Source organism: Sus scrofa, chromosome 3 (assembly GCF_054392235.1).
Source record: "Sus scrofa isolate SSC_HxYL_T2T_F1_AM1 chromosome 3, Sscrofa_HxYL_maternal_Yorkshire_Landrace_v2.0, whole genome shotgun sequence".
NCBI lineage: Eukaryota > Metazoa > Chordata > Mammalia > Artiodactyla > Suidae > Sus > Sus scrofa.
In genome coordinates, this window is record NC_139385.1 from 118700969 (window position 1) to 118728414 (window position 27446).

General features: G+C 39.4%; 1 protein-coding gene across 50 annotated transcripts in view; it reads right to left on the reverse strand.

The window, feature by feature from the left end:
* Positions 1-27446, reverse strand: part of LTBP1 (latent transforming growth factor beta binding protein 1) — a 523079-nt gene that overhangs the window by 190992 nt on the left and 304641 nt on the right. For all 50 annotated transcript variants that reach the window (XM_085019627.1, XM_085019610.1, XM_085019630.1 and 47 more), the window contains 2 exons: positions 9106-9330; positions 7714-7988 (listed from right to left, as the gene is read on the reverse strand). In XM_085019627.1, coding sequence (XP_084875753.1) covers positions 7714-7988; positions 9106-9330 — 500 coding nt within the window. The remainder of the gene's footprint in view (positions 1-7713; positions 7989-9105; positions 9331-27446) is intronic.

Genomic DNA, 27446 nt, shown 5'->3' on the forward strand with positions numbered 1-27446 from the left:
AAACAAACCCAAATGCACTTGGGACACACACACAAAAAAACCCTATTGCACTTGCAATAGGAAAATCTGGAGGCACTTGAATTTTTGTTTCATTTTGTAACGCCTGTCTAATTAAGGGGCATGTTTCCACATTTAAGAAAAAGCACATGATTTCACAAGGAGGCAAGGGCACACCCAAGGGCATAGGAAGTGCCTGGTGTTGATGACTTATTCCACCTGAAGGAGGTCAAACTTCAGTAACTGCAACAAGCACACCCCTACAGGGCTCTCTGCTCATGGAGAAGGCAGACATTTGGTAGCTCTAGCCCTGCCTTCCCTTCCCTCATCACTGTCCAGTAGTACCTGTGCAAGAAGGCCAAGTTCACCTGGGAGGGCTCTACCCACAAAAGCATGTGGCCTGGAGAACTGGAAAAGGGAAGAGAAGAGGGCCTCATACACACCTGAGTCCACTGTCAATGCAGCCTGGCTGACTCAGTTCTCCTTCCCACATAAGGTATAACCCAGAAGTGAAAGACCATGAGTCTTTGGCAAGGTGCTTTACATTCTTTCTTTAGACTTCTCATCTAGGTATGTAGTTTATGGACTCAATTTAGGAAAATAACCATTGTGGAAGTGTTATAACCATTCTGGCATTATTGCCCCATCACGATAAAACTAGTACTTCATCATAATTTCAGGCCTCACCCCAATAATACTCATCATCAGAGCAGAGGAGATTCTGGGGGAAACCAGGAGGAGGTTTCTAAACAGAACTTCATGTCCCAGATCCCTTAACTGAGCACTAAATTCCTTTTCCATCACTGAGAAGAGATTTTGAAAGTCTGCAGCCCAACACTACATCTCTACTTATGCATCTCTATTTTTTCTGCCATGTGGAATTGACAGGCATGACATCTGTTTCCCTACTTTCTCATTGGCTTCTGTATGCTGGAAATCAGGAAATATTTTTCTTCAAAGTCCAGTGACAGAAGTATTGAGACTTTTTTAAAAAGTACTTTCAGCCATGTAGTTAAGGTAATTTTCCAGTTCAGTGAGCTCACATTTTCCCTTAATTCCTCCATGACGCTTATTAAAAAAAAAAAAATTAACAAAAGCAAAGTTAATCTGTTTGGCCCTTCAGAATTTTGTGTGTGTGTGTGTGTGTGTGTGTATGTGTGTGTGTGTGTTCCAGTGTTAAGGTTTAGAGCTTGAGGATGTTATTGAATTTATCTGCCAAGAGACTAATCTCCAATTAAATAATCTTTTTCTCCAATGGTCTATTCTGTTTCTATTTTTCCCGTCCAACAAAGAACTGTTGGAACAACTTCTGGAACCTCTACAAGGATCCCAAAGTGTACTCATGTCACTTTAACTCAATTTTTACCCCAGAGCTTATTTACATGACCAGTGATTAAAAGAAAGAAAGGCTTTTCCAATGATATCAGGATTTCACTTCAAGCAGTGGTGCTTTTCTTCCTAACCCACATAAAGTTGATTTTCTTATATAGAATATATACTAGAGAATTTAATTCTAGTGTGCCTCTTACAGTTTTTTAAATTAAACTGTCTTTATTTTTAATTAAGGTATAGTTGCTGTACAATATTGTGTGTGTTACAGTTATACAGCACAGTGGCTTACAATTTTTAAAGTTATATTCCATTTATAGTTATTGTAAAATATTGGTTATATTTGTCATGTTGTATAATATACCCATAGCTTAGTTTATACCTTATAGTTTGTACCTCTTGTACCTATGTTCTTTTTTTTTTTTTTTAACTGTCATGGGGATTTTATAATTGCAAACTATGAAAGTGGGTTTGTACCTTGGCTATCTTTATCTGTGCTAGAGTGCTATACTAAAAAGATCCTCTTTCTTCTGTTTACATCTACTTCAGGTTTTCTAGTATTTCTGCTCTTATTTCACCAAGGTATTTATAAGAGGAATTTTCTACTCTTGTGGCACTTGCAATAGAAAAACCTGGAGGCACTTGAATTTTTGCTTCATCTTGTAACGCCTGTCTAATTAAGGGGCATGTTCCCACATTTAAGAAAAAGCACATGATTTCACAAGGAGGCAAGGGCACACCCAGCATGGAAGCTGGACTCTGAACCCGACATCTCACACAAGGTCTTTTCATACCATCTGGCATCATTAGGTCACTGTAAATGTTTGTTTCCAGTCATTGGGCAATAAATAAAACATGTTTGAAACAACCAAAAACCCAGATGCCAAGTAAGTCTCAAATTTAGGTCAGTGTTAAGAGAACCAATTTAAAATAAAGGACACCCTTGCACAATGGAAAAAGTGGACACATTCAATAGACTCTCTGGTGTAAAAACAGATTGGAGGGGTATTTTCTGAAATCTGGCTTCTCCTTAGAGATGAAAACGTGTCATAAAACGTTGAAGTTTTAAGCACATGCACACATGAGATTATCCTGAAAGTAGTAGGTAATTATAACTACCAAAAATGTAATTCTAATTTGATCTATACATAGAGTAAAACCTCAGAAATGATTTTGAATACATATGAAGTATCAGTGTTTACTCCATGCAGCACTGATACCTACCTCGGCCAAAATTATGATTTTGCAACTACTTCAAATTTGATTTACCTTCAAGAAACCAATTCCTCTTAGCCACCCTGGATGTTCTATTAGATTAATTTCTATTCCTGTAAAACTTTAAAGTGAATTTAGCGATGCCTGTACCCAGCCTGATTCACACAGATATCAATAGTTTATATAACTTAACAACATGAAATTATTCTTCGTTCTCTAAAAGACAAAACATCACTTTCTACAAAAGGAAAGATTTTTCCCCCATTATCTGGACACTTTCCGTCAAGATGAAAAACACGTTAAAACATATTTCCAATCCCATTATTCCTCCTCTATTTTATAATACAAGCCAAAGAAATACCTTATTAATTTAACTATCATCACTAGGTCTTATCGCCGACCACTGAATTTTCTCTATTAATCTTTTCTCATTTCATCTTTAAAATGGCACTGGATTCCCTGATTGATATTCAAGAACACATCATTCTTGACATCAATCAAGATGTGATTGGTTAAAAGAAAGATGAAGCTACTCATCTTTACCTCACAATCCTCCCCCTGCAATGTATCAGAGGGAGCATGTGTTTGATTTACCTAATTTCTGAAGGCAGCATGTTCAGAATAGCCCACCTCACCATCATCTTTCTTCTTCACAACAGTCCATAATCGAATCCTGATGCTGGACTCTCCACAGAGCCTCTGCATTCATCTCTTCATTTTCAATTCGACTTCTTAGTCTGGACCCTGGTCATTTCAAAACTGGACCAAGGCCAATTTCTCCTCCCTGGCCTCCTGATGTCTCCCATTCTCACATCCACCCTCAACTCACCTAAAAGCTGAAACTTTAAAAATTTTCTAAAGCATCATTAAATGTATTAAGCTTGGAGCTTTTAAGATCATCTTTAAATTACATTATCCTATTTATAAGTCTAGGGAATTCTAACATTTTCCTTTTTCTCATGAGCAATTTTCAAATACACTGAGCTAATTCAAAGAATGATAGAATAACCACTTGCCTTTCCATCTCTCAGAGTCAACAACTGTAACAATTTTGCCATATTTGTGCATAAAATGCATTTGAAAGTAAATTATAGACATCATGGCATTTTCCACTATAGAATAAGGACACTGTCCTACACACCTCTAATACCATTATCATACCTAAGAAATACTATCTAATATCTAATCGATATTTAAATTTCTTCAATGATTCTTAAAATGTGTTTTAGAGCTGGGTTTTGACTTTTTAAAAAACCAAAGAATGATTAAGGTTCATACCTTACATGTGCTGTTGTCTCTCTTTAGTCTCTTTCTGGGAAAGTCGTTCTGTGTTTTGCATGTGTGTGTTTGTCTATTTGTTTTTAACAATATGAATTTTTTGAAGAAACCAAGCAACAATATCCTACATTATCAATCTTTATGTTGTGAAGGAGTATGATATTTTTAGCTTGTTCCTTCATCCTCAATAACCCCTAAGAGCTGGAAGTTAAACGTAAAGGCTTAATTAGATTCAACTGAAACAGTTTTGGCAAGAATACTTTTAGGGTGTTGCTCTACACTTCATGCTGTCTTGCATTAGGAGGCATATAATGTCAGTTGTCCCCCTTTTAATGATTCTGAGTTTGATCACTTGTCCAAGTGGGCATCACGCTCTTTTTCTCTTGACACCAAGTGACTTAAATGGCCCTGAGCCTTGGGTTTAAAAGGCTTCATATCTGTGCCAACACCTGCTAGGAACCCTCAACTAATTCACTCCTCTGGTCTCTTCGGAAATTTCTTTCTTACCTGTTTCTTGGAGTGCTCTCTTTCCTCCGTTTAATTATTCTCCCTCTGCTCTGTGACCTTAGTTTCCTGACCATCCATTTTCCTCTATCATCCAAGCAGTTCCTGAAATTCTATTCTGAAGCTCCCAATAATTTAACTGCATTGGCTAATGGGGACCTGCTGTGTAGCACAGGGAACTCTACCCAATATTCTGTGATAATCTACATGGGAAAAGAATCTGAAAAAGAATGGATGTGTGTACGTGTAGAACTGAATCACTTTGTTGTACAGCAAAAATTATAACCTTGTCAATCAACTACACTTCAATAAAACTTTGAGATGATCAATCAATCAATCAATCACTATTCATGTCGGGTTTTCAACCTCAAAGTTACTGCCTAATTTTGAGAATGTGCCACAGAAAAGAAACAAGGGCTATTTCTACTAATTTTGTATATGACTTCTAATGGCAATACATAAACATAGGTGCTTATTTATAAATATGATTAAGGTCTCAATAGTTGTAATCTGCAGTTAATCAGAGTTTTTTCCCACTCTATTCCCATAAATACTTGTTAGTATTTATGCAGCTGTTTCTGCCATTCATTTAGTATTCAGCACAAATGAACATCTCCTCAGAAAAGAAAATCATGGACTTGGAGAAGAGACTTGTGGCTGCCTGATGGGAGGGGGAGGGAGTGGGAGGGATCGGGAGCTTGGGCTTATCAGACACAACTTAGAATAGATTTACATGGAGATCCTGCTGAATAGCTTTGAAACTATGTCTAGATACTCATGTTGCAACAGAACAAAGGGTGGGGGGAAAAAACGTAATTGTAATGTATACATGTAAGGATAACCTGACCCCCTTGCTGTACAGTGGGAAAATAAAAAAAAAAAAAAAAATCTACCTGTACCTCCCTCTGCAGCTATGTTTTCAAACTAACCATTGCAAGAAAGCATAAATATTTTCAAACACCTTTGTAGGCTACATCTACAACTATTTGCCAGTAAAAAATATATATATGTATATTTATATGTTTATTATTTATATATGTATATGTGTGTATACACACACACACACACACACACATATATATAAGGCCTGGATCATCCTAATTGCACAAATTCATCAGGCAATCACAGGCATTCAGCAACATTTCTCACTAATGCTGAAAATGTTTTCTCAAAACAAGTCTTATTTTGAAGCTGTGTATTAGTGACTATGCATGCAAAATGAATTAAGAATTGAGATCACTGCCTGGATAATTTAGACCAAAAGTCAGAGAAGGATCCAGATAAGGCAAAAGGTGTTCCACCAAGTTTGAACTACTTGGGTAACTTCACCAATTACCCAATTCATGTGGATTGTATAGTCTACCTTAGGCTCAAAAATAAGTAATTTGTTTACATTCTTTCTAATTAGCAATCATTTGCCTACTATTATAGGTAGGAAAATAGCAAGTCTATTGACACATCATTTTCTTGCTTTTTACTGTCTATGTTCCAACTTGGAAACCAAGGAGAAAGATACTGAGCACAGAATCTTAAAAGGAGTTCCCATCGTGGCTCAGCAGAAATAAATCTGACTAGCATCCATGAGGACACAGGTTTGATCCCTGGTCTCACTCAGTGTGTTAAGGATCCAGCATTGCTGTGACCTGTGGTGTAGGTCACAGAAGCAGCTCAGATCTGACATTGCTGTGGCTGCGGTATAGGCCCGCAGCTATAGCTCTGAGTCAACCTCTAGCCTGAGAAACTCCATACACTGTGGGTGCAGCTCTAAAGGACAAAGAAAAGAAAAGGACCTGCTTTTTTCTTTCTTATGGTCAACTGAAGCTGGAATGACTAAACAATGCAAACAGCACCAAATTCATCCTCCTTCTCCAATGTCTGTCCAGGGCAAACTATGTAGCACATGATGTTTACTTCACCCCCAAGGGCCCTAGAGGAAAAAACCTGTCCTTAGCACAATAATCCAGTCTTTGCTTCTAAGCTAAATGTAAACCAATGATGTTCCTTCTCCAAAAAGCATTTTCTTAAATTTGGTCTTCAACTGAGGAATGAAAACACACCTTCCAGTCAGCATTTCAAGCCCCTGTAGGCAGATCAGGGTCATGCGGGGAGATTGAGCCTTCCCTGCCTTACTGAAGTTACATGATGTAAGGTATCACATGCTCTATTTTTAGGTTTGAATCTGTCAAGAAGTAAGCATCTTCTAACTATTTGCATAGTTCTGTAAAGTTTACGAGCATGTCACAGTACCTTGTCTAATCCTAATCAAGTCCCAAAGTCTTGTCTCCTACAAATAAGAAAGCTGGTTCCCTGCCACCAAGTGCTGATCTCACGTCTCTAACCCAGGTCTCCTAACTCCCCATGGCTGGTCTTTCCATTCTGGTCTACAAACTAATTTTGCTTCTTCATCTAGAAGAAAGAGGATGACCCTACCATGGACTTGTCTGGCACCTAAAAAATTTTGAAAGTAAGACTGACTGATTCAATTACTAACAAATATTTCACACATAAAATATTTTTTGAATATTCAGGTAACAACAGGAATGGTAAATATATCTCTATTCTTCTCACAGGGGCTTCAAACCATAATCGAGTGATAGAAGAACCACAGGACAAAGCTGTCATTGTCACATAACCCAAAACAGGAAGCATCAAGTGATTGGGTTAGGGGAACCAATCTTTTTATATTGCTTTTACTATGTGCATTCAATGATGAGTTTTTAAGAAAACTCAACCTCTCTCACTTAATGATATAAAGACTTAAATTTGCCCATAAATCCAATGATACTTAAAATGCATTTCAAACAACTCATGCATTGTCATTCTAGTTATGAATTTTATAAGAAAAGATTATCATTGTAATGATTGGTTCAAAACTCAACTGTACCCACTAACCTGCAAACTACTGAAAAAAAGGCAGAATATATCTCATGTACCATATCTCACACCTGATGCATTTTATACGCAGAACATCGTAACTGAAGAAACATGAACAGGCAATCATGGACTTTCAGCAGCATTTCTGGCAGTTCAATACTTACAATTATCTTAGAGCGCTCACAAACACTTCCAAATATCTTAAAATGCTTACAATTATTTTATATATTTGGGGTTGGCCGACCTTACAGCCCTTTATCCATAAAGGGCTTTGCAGACCATTTTAGGAATATCAGATCATAGGATCTCATTCAAAGTATATAGCTCTTCTTTCAACAGTGTGAAAGCAGGCACAGACAATATATAAATGAGTGGATATGGCTGCATTTCAATAAAGCTTTCCACGGTGAGTTTGCCAATCGCTTCTCTGAAAAACTCATTTTGCCAAGTCTTTTCTACTGAAATGAGACTCTTTCTAGACCACATCACTAAAACCAACTGGGCAAGTTTGCTTACCTGTGACCCAATGGTTTCCTGGAAGCACCGGCCAAGCTGCGTCTTAGCGGCCACAGGATAGACATGAGGAATGACTTGCTGGTGGGAGTATGAGGAATGAACCGTCTGGGTCTTCTGGACAGGAAGCCCTTGGTAAGAGACTTGGGACTGGCCCGGTTGAGCTTCTTTTACCTTCTGGCCTGGTGGGCCATCAATTCTAGAAACCTGATGGATCTGGACTGAAGCCTCAGGAGGGTGCTTCACATGGATATTGACTATGTTGGGAGGAAATTTCACTAAAACAGATTGGAAAGAAAACGCCTCAGTCAGTCATAAATAACTAACATGCACATCAGAAATAAAGAATATTTTCACACTGGTCAGCAGAAAACTAAATCTTAGACATACACATATACGTATATATCTTATACATAGGAATAATTATATGTTTATAGTGAATATAGAGTTTTGCTGCATAGCCATCAAAATTCTTGAGAGTAAAATGGTACACTCAAAAATTAAACCTGAATTTATTTTAAATAAAACTGCTTTCATGCAGAAGAATAAACGCACTCACAGTAATAGATTCATGAGACAAAATTTTTTTCAGGAGAGTCATAAAACTATGACATTCATCCTGCTTGTGGTCAAACATATCATCAAATGAGAGTAATAAGGACTCATGAATTTGGTTACCTTGAAATTTCTCAAAGTTTCCATCATAGAAAGTTCAGGATTTACAACACAATTTCACAAAGCATAGCTCTCTTACCCTGAAACATGGTGTACATACTTTTGTGCTTCTTGTGACACACACAAAATACCAGAGGGCATTTTTTACCTGTATTTGCTTTCTCTGCACCTCTCAAACAGATTTCATCTTCTGATGCTAATATTCGGATTTTAAAGACTAAGAACCGGCAACACTTCTCTGACCCCCTTTTTAAAAATTATGCATGTGTAAGAGATGCCAGGTTTAAAAGAATGAATTAGTCATAGAACTTCTGAGCTCCAACTGACCTAGTTTACCTTCCTCTACAGATGAATAACTTGAAGCCCAGGGAGGTTATAGATTGTTTAGAACTATTACCAAGTGCTCTTCAACTACAAAATAGACTTGGTCTTCATCTTGCAAGTACTATGTGATCTTACTGGTTTACGATCATCTGGGCAGAACACCGTCTTGTCCATCTTTACATTTCCCAGGCCCTGACAAAATCATACCAGAGAAAGATGGGCTTCACTTTCTGATTTCCTAGATACCAATTTTCAGCAGCCTGGAAAGCACTGTCAACATGTACCTAGACCCACATTCTGTTCTCCTACCAGCCTTTCAGACACTTGGCTTCGGCATGGGTTTGGCAGTTCTGATGGAGTTCTGATGAATGTGAAAAATCAAAGTAATCAGCTTACCTTTGACTCCTTGCTGGCTCGTCATGGTCAGAGGCAAGGTATGTGTCGAGTGGACAACATGTGTTCCCAATGCCTTGCCTGACTGCTGGGATTGCTGGTAAAGTTTAGGCACGCTGGCACCATGGACCGGGATCTGACAAAGCTTCCCAGTGAAATTTGGAGGGCACTGGCATTTGTCCCTTGAACTGCACTGGCCTCCATTCATACATGGAAGATGGCAAATCACTGTACAAAAAATGTGGAGAGTTGGTTATTTCTCAAAGGCTAAATAACAATCAACCCACTAAACTTCCCCAAAGCCCAGACATCATGTTCCCAATGACTTGAGAAACAGTTAACAAAGGAGAAACTACACCACGACAAAAATATTTTCCGTTTTTTACTATCTTTTTCTTGCTGCTTTACGTAGGTCTTTTAGCTCTCCAATTGCTTGTGGTTGTTCACCCCCTATGATGGAAAAGAATGTATATATAAAGTAGCCACTCATACGATAGGAGAGTCTCTTCAGCCAAATGGTATTGGGAAAGTTGTAGAGGTGAGTGTAAATTAATAAAATTAGAACACATCTTCTGACTACTCACAGAAAATAGACTCAAAATGGCTTAAACACAAACATAAGACATGACTCCTAGAAGAGTCTAGGCAGAGAATTCTCTGACATGAACTTTATGAATATTTTCTTAGGTCATTCTCCCAGGCAATAGAAATAAATAGCCATTTCTCCAAAGAAGTACAAATGGCCAACATACACATGAACAAAATGCTCAATATCACTAATTATTAGATAAATGCAAATTAGGACAAAAATGAATTAGCACCTCATACCAGTTAGAATGGCCATCACTAAAACATCTACAAATAGCAAATGCTGGAGAGGATGTGGAGAAAAGGGAACCCTCCTACACTACTGGTGGGAATTTAAGTCGGTACCACCACTGTGAAGAACAGTATGGAGGTTCCTCAGAAAACAAGACAGAGTTACCATATGATGCAGCAATCCCACTCCTGGGCATGTATCTGGATAAAACTATAATTCAGAAAGATACATGTACCCATATGTTCACTGCAGCACTATTCACATTAGCAAAAATATGGAAACGACCTAAATGTCCATTGACAGATGAATGTATGCAGAAGATATGGTACATATATACAGTGGAATAGTACTCAGTCATAAAAAAGAAAGAGATAACGCATGCATTTGCAGCAACACAAATGCAACTAGAGATTATTATACTAAGTGAAGTCAGAAAGACAAAGACAAATGCCATATGATATGACTTATATGTGGAATCTAAAAAGTGACACCATAAAACCTATCTAAGAAACAGACTCACAGACATAGAGAACAAACTTGTGGTTGCCAAGAGGGGGAGGGTTGGGGGAGAGGTAGAGTGGGAGGGTGGGGTTAGCAGATGTAAGCCATTATACATGAAGATGATACTCAATAACACCCTACTATATACAGCACAGAGAACTATCTTCAATGTCCTATGATAAATTATAATGGAAAGGAATATTTTTAAAAACAGAGAAAAAATAAAGTAGCCATTCAGGATATATCTCTTGCATTCTTTAATTACTATGTTTTCCCACTTAATTACAAATTTATTAACTGTCTCAGATTATAAACTCCTTGGGAAAAAAGAATATGCCTAGTTTAATGACCTTTACAGTTTCCACACCTGGAATTTGGCCTGGCACATGGTGGACATTAAATATTTCTTCAAAGAATAAACAAATGAGAGTGCTAAAAATATATTGGTTGAGAATTTTCTCTATTTAAGACACTGAACTAAGTGCTACCCAGAATAAGACAGTAGAATAGTTTGAATCCTGCTTTACAGGAATGTGCAATCTCACTGGGATAACACCACCACTGTGAAACCTAGAAGTAGCAGAGTAATTAAGAGTTGGGAATTTCATTTATTTAGAATAGGAAAGATAAAAGGACATGTGTGGGCGAAGAATTTTAAGAGGAGTTTTAAATTCAGGCTAAATTCAGCTTATGGAAAACCTGTTTATCACTAATGAATTCTTCCTCTCAGCCCTTAAACTTATCAGATTTCTGGAAGCTTAAGAAAAAACAGCCCCGTAATTCCATTTTCTTCCAGCTTCTACTCTGTTTATATCTTCTCCTCCATGACCAAACTTCACAGAAGCAGCATCCATCCACTTCTCCATTCACTACCAACTAACACGGGCCAGGTTGTGTCTTCCTCGCTCTCACCCAAACTCCTCTTATTCAGGCACTAAGGGTCACCGTGCTGCTAAATCCAGTGGATGGATTTCAGTCTTCCCTTGGTTTCTGTGCCATCTCACCCATCTATTTTGCTCTCTCCTTTGAGCTCACTGTATCTTAATATTCTTAGCAGACCCCTGCGCTTTATTTGTCCTTAAAATCTGATGTGCTTGGAGTTCCCGTCGTGGTGCAGTGGTTAATGAATCTGACTAGGAACCATGAGGTTGCGGGTTCAATCCCTGGCCTTGCTCAGTGGGTTAAGGATCCAGCGTTGCTGTGAGCTGTGGTGTAGGTTGCAGACGCAGCTCGCATCTCGTGTTGCTGTGGCTCTGGTGTAGGCCAGTGGCTACAGTTCCAATTAGACCCCTAGCCTGGGAACCTCCATATGCCACAAGAGCAGCCTAAGAAATGGCAAAAAGACAAAAAAAAAAAAAAAATCTGATGTGCTTTAAGATTTGGTCTTAAAATCCTCTGCTTTATTAACTTGACACACACTTCCTCTGATTTCACTCTATCATATGCTGACATCACCCAAATTTATATTTCTTGGCCAAAGCTTTCTGTAGCCCTCCACACTGTCTACTACTGTTTATCTTCTGTAGATATTCCACAGGCATCTCAAAGAGTAGAATGTCCCCTATCGAGCTTCATTGTCTTCCCCCGACATCTCCATTCACTGAATGGCCTTTACCCCTGAGGGCTGCACAAACCTTTCACCCACCCAGACACTTAGTCCTCGGGAATTCCTCCCTTCTAAACATTCATCAAATATGCTCAACAGTTTTCTCATCACAGGGACCCTGTTCTCTCTGAAACATTCCCTTCAATCCACCTTCACTGAACTTTATTCAGTTTCTCTGAGGACAGGGCCCTCTCACCCCCTCAATTTTCTTTTACACTGTGTCCTTGGCCTGGAACATTCTTTCCATTCGCCGCCCTCACCTATCTAACTCCTACTCACCTTTTAGATCCTGCTTAAACCTCACTTCCCTGGAAGACTTTTTTTTTCCCCACTGTACAGCAAGGGGGTCAGGTTATCCTTACATGTATACATTACAATTACATTTTTCCCCCACCCTTTGTTCTGTTGCAACATGAGTATCTAGACAAAGTTCTCAATGCTATTCAGCAGGATCTCCTTGTAAATCTATTCTAAGTTGTGTCTGATAAGCCCAAGTTCCCGATCCCTCCCACTCCCTCCCCCTCCCATCAGGCAGCCACAAGTCTCTTCTCCAAGTCCATGATTTTCTTTTCTGAGGAGATGTTCATTTGTGCTGGATATTAGATTCCAGTTATAAGTGATATCATATGGTATTTGTCTTTGTCTTTCTTGCTCATTTCACTCAGGATGAGATTCTCTAGTTCCATCCATGTTGCTGCAAATGGCATGATGTCATCCTTTTTTATGGCTGAGTAGTATTCCATTGTGTATATAGAACACATCTTCCGAATCCAATCATCTGTCGATGGACATTTGGGTTGTTTCCATGTCCTGGCTATTGTGAATAGTGCTGCAATGAACATGCGGGTGCACGTGTCTCTTTTAAGTAGAGTTTTGTCCGGATAGATGCCCAAGAGTGGGATTGCGGGGTCATATGGAAGTTCTATGTATAGATTTCTAAGGTATCTCCAAACTGTTCTCCATAGTGGCTGTACCAGTTGACATTCCCACCAGCAGTGCAGGAGGGTTCCCTTTTCTCCACAGCCCCTCCAGCACTTGTTATTTGTGGATTTATTAATGATGGCCATTCTGACTGGTGTGAGGTGGTATCTCATGGTAGTTTTGATTTGCATTTCTCTTATAATCAGCGATGTTGAGCATTTTTTCATGTGTTTGTTGGCCATCTGTATATCTTCTTTGGAGAACAGTCTATTCAGGTCTTTTGCCCATTTTTCCATTGATTGATTGGTTTTTTTGCTGTTGAGTTGTATAAGTTGCTTATATATTCTAGAGATTAAGCCCTTGTCAGTTGCATCATTTGAAACTATTTTCTCCCATTCTGTAAGTTGTCTTTTTGTTTTCTTTTGGGTTTCCTTTGCTGTGCAAAAGCTTTTCAGTTTGATTAGGTCCCATGCGTTTATTTTTGCTCTAATTTCTATTGCTTTGGGAGACTGACCTGAGAAAATATTCATAATGTTGATGTCAGAGAGTGTTTTGCATATGTTTTCTTCTAGGAGTTTGATGGTGTCCTGTAGTATATTTAAGTCTTTCAGCCATTTTGAGTTTATTTTTGTGCATGGTGTGAGGGTGTGTTCTCATTTCATTGCTTTGCATGCAGCTGTCCAGGTTTCCCAGCAATGCTTGCTGAATAGACTTTCTTTTTCCCATTTTATGTTCTTGCCTCCCTTGTCAAAGATTAATTGACCATAGATGTCAGGGTTTATTTCCGGATTCTCTATTCTGTTCCATTGGTCTGTCTGTCTGTTTTGGTACCCTGGAAGACTTTTCAATGGGCCCCTCATCTAGGTTCAGTGCCTCTCCTTGGTGCTTCCAATGGCCTCTCATCCACTGCCCACCATGCTGCTCGCCATACTGCATTACAGTCATCTGACTACTTCTCTGTGCACCTCTCTCAGCTAGAGATCTGAGAGGTCAGGGACTCTAATGTTTTACCACTAGCAGATAGTTCAGCTCCTGGAAAAAAAAAATCTGCAGTTCAAAAAAAAAAATACTGGATGAAAGAATAAACATTTATGGCTACCACTTCATCAAATGCCATTCTAGGTACTATAGAAGAAAGTAAAAGCTACTGGAGCTATTAGACAATACATGATAACTAAAAACACAGATCAGCAAATAAGTAACATTGGAAAATATAAAATGAAAAATCTGTGGAACTTCGGAGAAAAGGAAAGTCACCTCTGGGAAGTCAAAATAGACTTTACTGGAGAAGTAATTGATGGGAAGTCTTTGAAGCTGGGCAGGATTCAGAAAAACAGAAAAGACTGTATCCTATGAGGATAGCATCTCAAAAAAATAGGGAAGTGGGCCTATTTGGGAAATAATGAGAAAGGCTGTCTTGTCAAAACCCAGGTTCCTGATGGGTGGGGTCAGGTGATAAACTAGAAGATGCAGGCTTGAGTCAGTCAACGGACAAAGGCCTAATAAAGAGTTTGGCTTTTATTCTGTAAGTTATTTTGGAGACAGCAAGGAGAGAATTTTCCAGGAAGATTACTCTTATGATGACATGAAGCAGTAGCTGGAAAGGAGAGGGACCTAGGTGGTAAAGTCAGAGAGGAGATTATTCAAATAACTGAAAGACAAGTTGAAAACATATGAATCAGGATGACGGCAATAAGAATTGAAAGAAAGATGAATATTATGACAGACAGGAAATCAGTGCAACATGGAAATGGAACTCAGGAAGTAAACAGTTGACCAAAGAAGAGAGGAGACAGTAAAGAAAAAGGAAAGAGCTGAAAAAACGACAAAGGTGACCACCTAGAACTATGTCCAGTGTCTGACTATGTGGCAGGTGAAGTCAAAACTGTCCATGCTGGAGGTGGCAAATGGAGATTCTGGAATATGTTTCCTCCAGGGCCAGACCCACACTAAGGTGCTGGGTAAGAAGACCCAAAGATGACTTCAAGGTTGAGTCAAAGACTTCATTATTTACAAATTATTTATTTACAAATTATTTACAAATTATTTACAAAAAAAAATTGATTTACAAAATCAATTCTGAATTGAATTTGTAAATCCTAGTTCAGCTACCCTGGATGGGTTCAGTGTGTAATGAGCAAGGGCACAAAGAGCCTGGCCAAGATTTAAAAGTACTACAAATAATTTATAACTGGCATGCAAGCACTCCACCCTTAGCATGGTTCCAATATGCATGAATTTCAGCTAACAGTGTAGTTAAATAACACCACTTTCCCAGGAACATGGTTCAAACTTCAGTTGCCACCATTTTAACTAGGGAATCACATAAAGCACAAACTTTACTGCTAGCCCTTTGGTTCACAATCCACCCCATCAATAACAGGTGTGCATCATGATCAGTAACCAATTACGTCACTTCCTTCAGAGTCTGTTGGTGATTAATCCCAGCATGTCTGTTATTCAGTTCATGCACAGACAGCAAAGCAGGTAGTTGTGTTGCCTCCTCATTTCACATTGATAAACTCAGATGACATTTCATAGAAGTGTAGACTCAAAAGGACCAAGGAAAGAGAAAGCACAGCAAAGAAATGGAAAGTGGTAACACTGGAAGCGATATTGGAAAGTGGTTGTGATGGAGGATAAAGATGGCCCAGAGGAAATAATGTCAAAGGAACTCTCAGATATTCCGCAACTTTGAAAGCACAAAGGGAACGATCTTAGCAGCAGATCCAGACTTGTAAAGGAGTCTCAGTTCACTAAGGCAAAGAAAAGATGTTCCACATTATAAGGTAGAGGAGGGGAAAGCAAAAATGTTCAAACTACTCTTCGCCAGTTCTGCTCAAAGAAATGAAACACTTTAATTCTTGGTGTTCCTAACATTTTAAATTACAGTGCACTAGATAAATATTAGCTTTACTATTTTTTCCTTTCTCTATATAAATATAAGCTACAGTAAAAGAATTTTAATGTTTTGACAAAAAAAAATTTTATAAAGGTCATGGAACTAGTAATTTTCCCATTGATCATTAGGATCCTTTTGCACAGTTACAGCCGCATGGTCACATTTATGGTCCTACACCACCAAGCTAAGAGGTCTGCCTACAATCTATACTAAAATAACTTCATCTATGTTACCCTCTTTTTCACAAAGCAGCTTTTATTTCTAGTATCAATAGCAGATTTTTGCAATCTAATTTGAATTTAATTAGTTTTATTTAAATCTATTTTTAAACCTCTGAAATAGCTTCCTCACAAATGTCTCAAGGACTGTACTGGTCTAATTGGATGCAACAATAATCCCAGAACAGAACTCTAATAACCCTGTGTCTCCCTGGCCATAAAGGAAACAGTTTCTGCTTGATTATTCCAACCAATAACAGGCCACTATTTATAACCATTTATGAATGAGAAATAAAATTCCAATTCGCCTGGTCCTGCAGTTTCACAAAATCTAAATTACAATATAAAACTCTTTGCCTCAGCTCGCTCACTATGCATTGAGTCCTCTGTGGCAGGTGATCTTTTTAAAGTGAAATGGTCTTTTATGTCAAAGAAAACAAATTTAAAAATCAACCTACAAAGGTTAAGGATTTCACTATGAATAGTTTCTTTCTGTTTCAAAAGTTCATGCCAGTATCAAAACATCGCCTGGTGATATACAGCCTGTGCTGCCAGTGTTATATAAATCTTTCTTGACATGTGAAGAGGAAAAAGAATAAGTTATCTTTAAGGCTGGCTTGAGAAGCCTGTGGTATGCTGGTTGTACGTCTAGCTATGGCACATATATTTTAGAATATATAACTGGAAGGTGTAATGTAGAATGCTGGCTGAGAAATTCCACAACCTTGTCAGCCTGACATCTTGCTGGCCATCATCATAATTCACCACATTGCATCATATGGCCACCTGGGACCTACTGCAAACAAGAGGTATATGGGCCTTCAGCCTGTTATTCCAGAAAGTGTAATTTCATGACAACCGCTCCAAGTATCTCAAGGTACAACTATAAAAGGTCACAATGAGCAAAAGGATTCAGGCTGGAAGAAAAAGTTGGAGGGTTTAAATATACCCAGCATTTTGGCGCATTCCACCATTCATGCTGGTCGGTAAAACAACTTGCAGAACTCAAGAAACTGTGCTGACAGGACACTATTCAGTTGATGCCACAGCCTGGAACTTAGCTTAAGTGAACAGATACTGACTTGTAAGCAAATGTGGGCAAAGGGAATTTTTCTACAGAATTGGGCTCTAAAAAGCTAGACTCTCATTCGTCCCTGCTATCTTAGCTGACTATAGAAACAGTTCAGCTGCTTGTCTCCAAAAGGTGCTCTAAGAATGGGCTCGACTCTCCGACGACACCTCGGCCCTTCCACCCAGCCTCCTGCTTTGTGTGCCAGCAGACAGACTGTTTCAAGTTATTGTGGCTACAGCAGAACAGGGAAAACCAACCTCCATCTGAAAGAAAACCTTCATCTGTCATTTTGCAGAATAGACACACACAGGATTTTGATTTAAAGAGCTATTTCCACTTTCCCACTTGTCTCTGATTAGGAGAATAAAGTTCCCTGAAAGGCTCTCAGCATTTTTTGTCGTTATCCCTTGAAGGATGAAAAGAAAGCAATAATATTTTTACAAGGTACAAGTTATCACTTTATTTCTTATCTAAACATATCTGCACATCACCCTCTTTAAAAGGGTACCCTTAAGATTTTACTCTGCCAGAAGGTAGATTAATAATGGGTTGTTTAAAGCTTTGAGATAGCAAGTATGTCAGTTAATAACTAAATGCTGCAGCAAATGATTGCTCACATAAAAAACCTTCCCCACTTTTTAAAAACCTGCATGCTTGCCTTTTAATTCAGTATGCATCACATCTCCAACAACAAAAAAAATTTAAATGAAACAAATGGAGCCGAAAGCCAAGATGGAGGTCACGTCCTTATGGATCGAGGACAGAGGAAGTGAGAAGGACTAGTCCTATGCATCAACCAAGGAAGTACAGAGATGAGTACGTATTTACTAAAATCGAGCTTTGGGTTTTAAATTTTTTTTTTTGAATGCATACTTATCGTTGCACTCCAAAACTGCTTACAGCCAATTCTTTTGTATTGTTTTATTTTGTATTTTTTTAATTAAAGTATAGTGGATTTACACTGTTGTGCCAATTTCTGATGTACAGTAAAGCAACCCAGTCCCTCATATACACACATCCCCTTTCTTACATTATCTTCCATCATGGTCTATCCCAAGAGACTGGATGTAGCTCCCCGTGCTGTACAATAGAACCTCATTTCTAGCCAATTCTTGATTATCTACCTGTTAACTTATACTGAACTAAGCCTACATCTGAGACAGAGTAGTCTGGAACAACCTGCCCAAGGGGGTGACAATGATCTAAACCTAAAAGGAGAAGTGCAGTGATGTGCAAGTTGGCAGAAGAATGCTTGCAGAGGGGAGTTCCCGATGTGATGCAGCGGAAACGAATCTGACTAGGAACCATGAGGTTGCAGGTTTGATCTCTGGCCTCGCTCAGTGGGTGGAGGATGCAGCACTGCTGTGAGCTATGGTGTAGGTTGCAGATGCAGCTCAGATCTGGCATTGCTGTGGCTGTGGTGTAGGCCAGCAGCTATAACCTCCGATTAGACCCCCAGCCTGGGAACCTACATATGCTGCGGGTGTGGCCCTAAAATGACAAAAAGACAAAAAATTTTTTAAAAATTAAAAAAAAAAGAATGCATGCAGAGGAAGAAATAACAGGAGCTAAGATCTTGAGGTGAGACAGAGTTTAGGAAGGCCTAGAAACAGAAACAAGGCTGATGTGGCAGGAATGTCACAGGAAAGGAGGAAGTGAGAAAAGTCGGGTGGAGAGACAGACCAGGGCCAGATTCCTGTTTCTTTCCACAAGGATATTGGGCAGCCTATAAAAGCAGATCCAGTAACACAGGAAAAGAAGTACGTGTCAAAACTGAGGACCAGGATAGATTATGAACCACAGGAGACAGAACCAAGGGAAGAGAAAGAACAAGAATAAATAAGGGTAAGTAGAATTACCTATTGCATACACATGAACTGTACACTGTAAACTTGGATTTCAGTTCTTGGACCTCATTTTGCATTTTTGAATAACTGTTTAGCCAGACCCAAGTTAAATTCTGCAAAGTTTAAGACTTATTAAATAATCATTCCACAGGTAAGAGAATTTTTTAAAAGGCTTTATATAATGATTACATATGGGCATGATCATTGTAGTGGACTGAATCAGGGTCTCCCAAAAGATATGCCCTAATGCCCAGACTCTGTGATTACTTCTTGTGATGGATGAGTGAATACAACCTGACATGGCAAAAAAAAAAAAAAAAAAAAAAAAAAAAAAAAAAAAAGTGACTGTGAGTAGAGGGACTTGAGATTTCCAGGTGAACTCCCATTTCAATGCCAATGTCATCCTAAGAGTGAGGCCCAGGGAGATTTGATAGAACAGGAAGAGGCAGTGTGATCTGGACAGTGATGGGAAACATGAGGCCAGAAGCCAAAGAATAGCAACAGCTATGAGAAGGGGTGGGAGCAAGGAAAGGACCCAAGCACCCTCCTCTAAAGTCTCCAGAGAGGGAATGGCCCTGCCTACGCCTTGATTTTGACCTTCTGGTCTCCAGAGCTGAGAGATAACAGATTTCTATTTTTTAAGTGGAAGAAAAAAAAGGCTAGAAGGATTTTTTTTTAATGTGTGAGAGAAGAGACTAGTGTTCTTCATAGTACATGTAAAAGGGAAAAAACGAGTCTAAAGAAATCTTGGGGCAAAGGTAAAACACTAAAAGCTAAAAACGCACCCACCATCCTCTTTCTGGCCATAGACAATCTCTTTGTTTCACTTGCTCTGGAAATTAAGATGATCTTTTCCTCCCATCCCCATCTATCAGATACTAAAGTACACTGGACTAAAATGAAAGGAAACACACATTTCAACAAATGCAAAATCTCAACCTTAATACAAACAAAAATCACACGAATCGAATTCTTAATGCCGGTGTGCATTAGTGCAAGCTTGAGTAGCACGTTCTGTTTATAATCCAGGAGATAGGAAGCCTCCCATCCACATGCACACAGGAGCCTCCAATCTGGGATGAGCCATTCATCATCTCCACTTTGTTTATGGCTTTCTGCTCACTGACCATCCACCTCAACATAGCTGCAGGCTATCTAATTTGGTCAACTTTTATACTTTGCATAAACTAAGGAGCTTCTTATATCAACCAAATCACAGAATTCCACTTTATACCCTTCACCCACCAAAGCTCTCAGTAATTCCCAAACCCAGGGCTCTTTCACCCTCAGGAATAACACAGCAACATCTGCAGGCTGCAGAGTAAACACACCAACCCACATACCTTGCGGTACCTGGCAAATCATCTTACTTTGTGGATCACTGCCCCTCCCCCTACAAAAGGGGGTGGGCCAATGGTACAATCCATAGTTTCCTTCCTATTCCTGACATTATGGTTCTCAAAACACATGACAAAGATGGTATATACAGTGCAATTCAGATTTCCTCATCTAATGTGACTGGCATGACTTAAGTTTTAAATTAGGGATAGATACAGGTCCAGCCACTTGCCATTTGTGAAGAAGGACTGGGGGTCATCTCTTAAGTGGTATGCTTTGTTTTTATTTTAAGATATAATCAGACACCGATTCAAACATCAGTTTCCTGCATAATGACTAAGCTAGTCAATAAAATTCTCAAAGGTTTATGAAAAGCTGACTTCACTGGCGAGAATTATGTGAACATACCAAACTGGGGAAATGATAGTGCTGTACACTAATGGACAGTAAAAAAAAAAAAAAAAAAAAAAAAAAGGTTTCGTAACAATGATGACATGCTTCACCCCAGGTATAAAAGGTATGGAGGCCATACCTTTTACAACAGTCTCACTGTAACTATCTTTAGAGACACAACATCATTTTAGCTGTTGTAGCCTGGCATTTTCTTTAATATCATTGCAAAATTCTTTCTCAAAACCCAAGTAATACCACTTAAGCTATATACACTAAAAATAAGTTTAAAAAACTTATCGCACCACTACAATTTGCAAACTGGCTCTAGAAATCAAGTTCATACTCTCCCCAAGTTCATTAATTTCTGCTTGTTATTTATTTATTCCCGAGCCTTCAGGACAGGATTTGAGAACAATCTAAATTTAGAATTTTTAAATATTTGCAAAGTCAAAACCTCGACATACATATCTAACTTGAGAGCACAAAACTGCCCTAAAACCTCCTGGCTTCATAGCCAGTCCAAATTCTTGCAGCTCTTTCAACTCTGGTCCAAATATGGCCTCTGATAAAGAAACTTTCCTTCAAAGAAAGGAGGAAGCTGAGTAAGAAGAATTCTAGAAGCATTTGCAAAATGGGGAATATCTAATATAATTTCTGTATCATTTATCAATCTGCCTTATTATCATTATTTTTTTTGCTTCTTTTTTTCCTACTAGATTTTTAATATGGTAGGAAAGGGGCCAGGATGTTTCCATCTTTGCGTGCCCCCCATACTTCATAACACATCATTTTGCAGACAAGAACTCAACATAAAAATGTTGCCATTAGAATACTACCCAGCCATAAAAAAGAATGAAATAGGAGTTCCCATCATGGCTCAGTGGTTAATGAATCCGACTACAAACCATGAGGTTGCGGGTTCAATTCCTGGCCTTGCTCAGTGAGTTAAGAATCTGCCATTGCCACAAGCTGTGCTATAGGTCGCAGATGTGGCTCAGATCCCGCATTGCTGTGGCTCTGGTGTAGGCCAGCAGCTACAGATCCAATTAGACCCCTAGCCTGGGAACCTCCATATGCCACGGGAGTGGCCCTAGAAAAGGCAAAAGACAAAAAAAAAAAAAAATACCACTTGCAGCAACTTGGATGCGGCTAGAGGTTATCATACTAAGTCAAGAAAGTCAGAAAGAGAAGGACAAATACCATATGATACCACTTATATGTGGAATCTAAAATAGGGCACAAGTGAACCTATCCACAAAACTGAAACAGACTCACAGACATGGAGAACACACTTGTGGTTACCAAGGGAGGGAGAGAGGGAGAGGGATGGACTGGGAGTTGGGGTTAATAGATATAAACTATTACATTTAGAACAGATAGACAGTAAAGTCCCACTGTATAGCACAGGGAACTATATATCCTATCTCCTGGGATAGACCCTGATTGAAAATGATATTTAAAAAAAAGAATGTATATATACATATGACTGAGTCACTTTACTGTACAGCAGAAATTGGCACAACACTGTAAATAAACTATACTTTAATATAAAAAAAATGTTGCCATTAAATCCCTAAAAGTTCCAGATGGAAAAATATGCAGGATCTACCTCTTGTAACAAACGCTATTTTTCTGATGCCATTTAACTTCAGCCTACACAAACAGCCCTCAACTTCTGATGTAGTTAGGTCCCAGCAAACCTCTCTTCAGTTGAGATTATCAAAAGTCAAAAAGGTATTTAATATACCTAACCTACCAACCATTCTAGTTGACCTTCACCTTAAATTTGCTCAGAGCACTTACAGTTGGACAACATTGTCTAACATGAGGACTACTTTATATAAAGCACTGGATATCATGGAATTGATCAAATACTGTACTAAAAGTGAAAAACAGAATGGTTGCATGGGTACAGAAGGGCTGTGGATATTGCTTGTTGACCCTTGTGACAAGGTGGCTGACTGGGAGCTCCAACAGTTGCTACCACCTAGCCTCACAAGAGGATCTTACAGACTATCACTAGTCCAAGAAAAGATCAAAATTCAAAGTATGGTTTCGACTGAATGCATACAGCTTCCACACCATCAAAAAGTAAGTCGAACCACTGGAAGCTGGGGACTACCTTACTAAAGCCATAGTTTCCAAACTATGCTCCATAAAGCACTATGGTTTTCCCAGAGGTGCTAAAAAGGACCTGCTAAGCCTAATCCAAACCACCTTATTCTACAGACAAAGAATGAGCTACAAAAATTGTGTGTGCTTAGGATTCATGGACAGGTTATGCCAGAAATGGGATGAGAGGCCAGGTTTCCTACACCCTGGTCCAGTGCTCTTTCCCACATAGCTCTGATAATGGAAGGACCAAGACATGGCCTTCAAGTCTCAAAACACAGTCTGGTTTTAAGTCTTCTTTCCTTCCTTCTTCCACAGAAACATATGTTTCATAACTGGTCACCAGGTGTGCTAATGGAGCCCCAACATGGAGATATGGCCACTTGCAGATCAGGTACACTCATGAACCTTTCCAGGGATCGAAATACATGAGTTGAAACCTATTGAGATTTCCTGTTTTCTAATAGAAGGATGCAGGAGTTTTCTGGGACACACATTAGATGAAGAGTAGGAGCTTAGTCAAGAACCATTACAGGAAAAAGGAGTTGAATGGCATGTGTTGTAAGGCACAGAGAGCATTTCCATCATTGCAGGAAGGGCTATTACCCTCTGCTGGTCATCACCTGACCCCTGAGGAAGGTGAGAAGTGAAGGCTAGAAACTCTAAAAGTGGTATCAGCTCATTCAAAGGAGACTGATTATATGTCTGCCAAGGCCAAACACTGTTCTAAGCTCTTGGCAACATCAGTAAACAAAACAAGAGTCTCTGCCCTCCTAGCTCTTACCTCCTATTACCGCATCATCTGAGACTCTGAACATAAGCAGAATTTTGGTTGGGGTCCAGCAGCAGACAGGGTAGGAGAAAGCATTGTTCTCCTAGTTTTATAGGCTACCAAGCACCTCCCTGAGCATGAAGAGAAGTCAGGCAGGGCACAGAGCCAGGAGTTCTGGTGGGGGAACCTTCCACAGACAAAGGCTAGGGCTCTCTGGCAGCTCCATTTGTGGTGTCCTTTGAAAGGTCTGGATAGGAAGACCTGAGCAGATGCTTTGCGATGACTGCAGCTCTCCAGGGGGTGGGGGCAGGAGCACCCTCAGGGAGCCACGGACATTCTTGCCAGGGGTGTAGTGAGGAGGTGAAGGTTCTGTGTAAGCAGGCAAGAGTCTGGGGTAGCACAACTTGGGTTTATCATTATATCATCTCTACACACAGGCTGGTAATGCCTAAACAGACTATCAAGGCTACAGTTAGGATTACTAGAGCTCACATTTGATTCTTTTGTCACCACAGGTACACTGTAGTATGCACAGGAGTACAGTACCATCCAAGCAGACCGTAGCCATGATACTGTTCTATGGTATAACTGCTACAAAGAGAGCCTTACTAACTACATGATATTTTATGAAGTTGACAGATGATAAATTACATAGCCATTCCTTTCTTGTTTGTTTCAACCATCTGCATTTATTTTTAATTATTACAGATCAGGCTGCACTGCAAGGAACATCCTCCAGCATGCAGTTTTAACTCTCTTAATAATTCTTTCCTCATGCATTCAACTAATATTGGTTGATTGCTGGGTATGCAGCAGGCGACGTGCTAGCTGACGCAGTGTACAAGAAAAAAATATGAGTCAATTACACCAGCTTAGGATGAGGAAGCCAAGGAGGGTATGCATCAAGAACGAGAGTCTGGCCCCAGATCTCCAGAGGGTGTTAAGCCACTTTCATCATTATTTTACTCATCATTCTTCTCCTGGAATATCTAATGAGGAGACGATGCATTTTTGAGTGCAGCAATAGAGGACTCTTCTAAAAACAGTTCATCAATTGTGAACATAAACGGTAATGTATCAATATCCAAACTCACATCTTGTCAAAATTGAATTTTGTTTTTAAATATTACTACTGGTTTAAAAGTCTCCAAACAACTTCTGAGCTGTAATATTTAACCTACAGATTACTCTACCCCAATGTTGATTTTGCAGGTCTAGTTCCTAAAGATTTTTAACACTTTCCCTACATATTTTACTGTTTTTATTTCCTCTGGTTTGAGACATCTTTTTATTCATAGTTTACCTGTCCCTTAGAATCTTAATGATTTTTAAAATTACCTTAATGATGGTTTTTATGGATCAGAGATTTTAAGACATTATTTGTCCCAGTGATGAAAATATCTCCGTAAATGTATTTCCTGATCAGTTTATTTTAGTCTGGATACACATTTTACTGTTTCCATATGATTAAGTATATAGGTTCTTTTCTCGATCATGTTCTGTTTCATTCCCTCCACGTGTCGCGAAGTTACCTATTTCCTACCAGCTCTTTCAATCATGTTCATCTCTTTCTTGCTTATTTAACTTGTTCCATCTGGGGGTTTTAATCCAGTGTATAAATATGGGTTATCACTCATTTTGCTTCAAATTGTGATCTCAACAGCTTAACATTAGTTATTAAATAAATCTTCCCTTTAAAAAAAAAAAAAAAAAAGGCTGTTATTTCGAATGGAATTTTCCCAAGGGGGAAGATGATGTGGTAGAAAAAAGAAGAAAAGTAAAGGGACAGTTAAGGGTGGAGTTGAGGATGGGAGAATGGGGAAGAATGCAGCAGGGAGGCCTAGGACTGAAATAAAAGCGGAGAAACATTCTCTGGGAGACATGAAAGAAGAAACTAACTGGGTAATAAAATGAAATGGGGTCTGTAAAATTCAGTCGGAGGCCAAAAGGGATAAATTCTGAGTAGACAATGTTTGGGAACCACGACTATAAACAAAAATCTGCATGGCCAGTCCATAGCTTCCTTTTTTTCCCCACCCTCCATGGATCATTACTTTCTTATGGCTCCCACCTAACTACGCTACGCCAAGCAAAGCGTATTTCTCCTTCCTGGTCTTTTTTTTTTTTTTTTAAGAGCAGGGATTCCTTTCTGCATTTTCTTCCTGAGTAGTAAGTCTCTATCAAGGAGCATAAAGGAAGGCAATGCAAGGCTCCACAATCACCATGATCAGATCAGGAAAGTATCCAATGCAAAAAATACAGCATATCCCATATCCCTGGGGAAGGAACATGCATTGGAGAAAGTCAGCCTCAGATCTTTCTAGATATCTGAACTAGAAAACACTTAGGCAGGAAAAGATTCTTCACCTCCTCAAGAGCCCAGGAAGATCGTGACCTTAAAATCCTCATGTAACACAAAAATGCACAGGGAAAACCAGTTTAGAAGGCTCTCCACACTGGTGAGTAACCTGTCTCAGACACTGCTGAATTTCAAAGTTTTACATGTAGGCGATAGAGTATATGCACAGGTATAGACAGAGACTGCCTAAACTCACCATCAACACAGGCTGAACACCTGACTATTGCTGTCTGGAGCAGGTATCAGTTTCTGCTTCAGCTGGTAAGAAAAGAATTGATTTTTCACTTCTTTGCCTTTTGGTCTTCCTGGCTTAGTGAAGGAATTGAAGTTACAGGTAAAAGAGGGGCTCTTTACCAATACTAAATATTAAAAATTTGTAAGACTGCATCATGTTTCAATTCTGCAATCTGTTGGATTAAAAGAAAATTTTACCTCAGATTTCTTTTTTTCCCCCCTCAGCATATGGCAGTTCCCAAGCTAGGGATCTAATCAGAGCTATAGCTGTTGGCCTACACCACAGCTCATGGCAACGCCAGATCCTTAACCCACTGAGCAAGGCCAAGGATTGAACCTGCATCCTCATGGATGCTAGTCAGATTTGTCTCCTCTGAGCCACGATGGGAACTTCTTCAATCTCTTAGCTCACAAAGCATCCTCTTTTGGTCCTTGTATCTTCTGGACCTGTTAGGGGGTGCCTACCGGGAATAAAAAGGTGATTTATGGTGATGATGACACACCAGGATGGTAGTGAGGGAGTTCCCAAGTCCTTTCTACTGGATCATGCCTTCTGAGATCCCAGTTCCTTTGAGCTAAAATCCAAACACATCAATTTCCTGCTTAACAATTTCAGAGGCGGTATCACCAGTGGAAGAATCTAAACCCCGTCATGGCAAGAGGACTCTTCTTGATATAAGTCTCGCTACCTGTCCAGCTGTTTCCCACTACTGCAGTCTCTTTCCCTTCAGTTCCAGTCACTTCAGATCCTTGGTCTGTTCCGAGTACTCCACGCTCCCTCACACTTCTAGTTCTATACAGGCTCTTTCCTCTCTTCCTCCCAGCTTACCCCCCCCCCCCAGCCTTACTACGTTGACCAAAGCATTACCTCATCACTAAGGCCTTTCCTGATGATACCAGAGAAAAACTGATAGCTCCCACTCCCTGCCACACAATCTCAGAGCAATGAACTCATGTGCACAGCCAGCCCAATGCAGATAGCACATGTCTGACTTCTCCAAAAGGTCATGAGCACCTGGGAAGGCAAAAAGCTCATCTTTGGGACCTGGCCTCTTTCCACTGCCCATCCTTAGCTCTGAACAAAATGCTACTCACATGTAAGTAGTGTTTAGAACCTAATATGTGTTTTATAAATGAGTAAATGAACAAATGGGGCTTCTTAAAATACATGTTTTAAAACTATGGAACCAAATGAATGCCAAATTCTAGTTTACAGTTTTCCGTCAGATTTCTTAATGCTGTCTTGCCT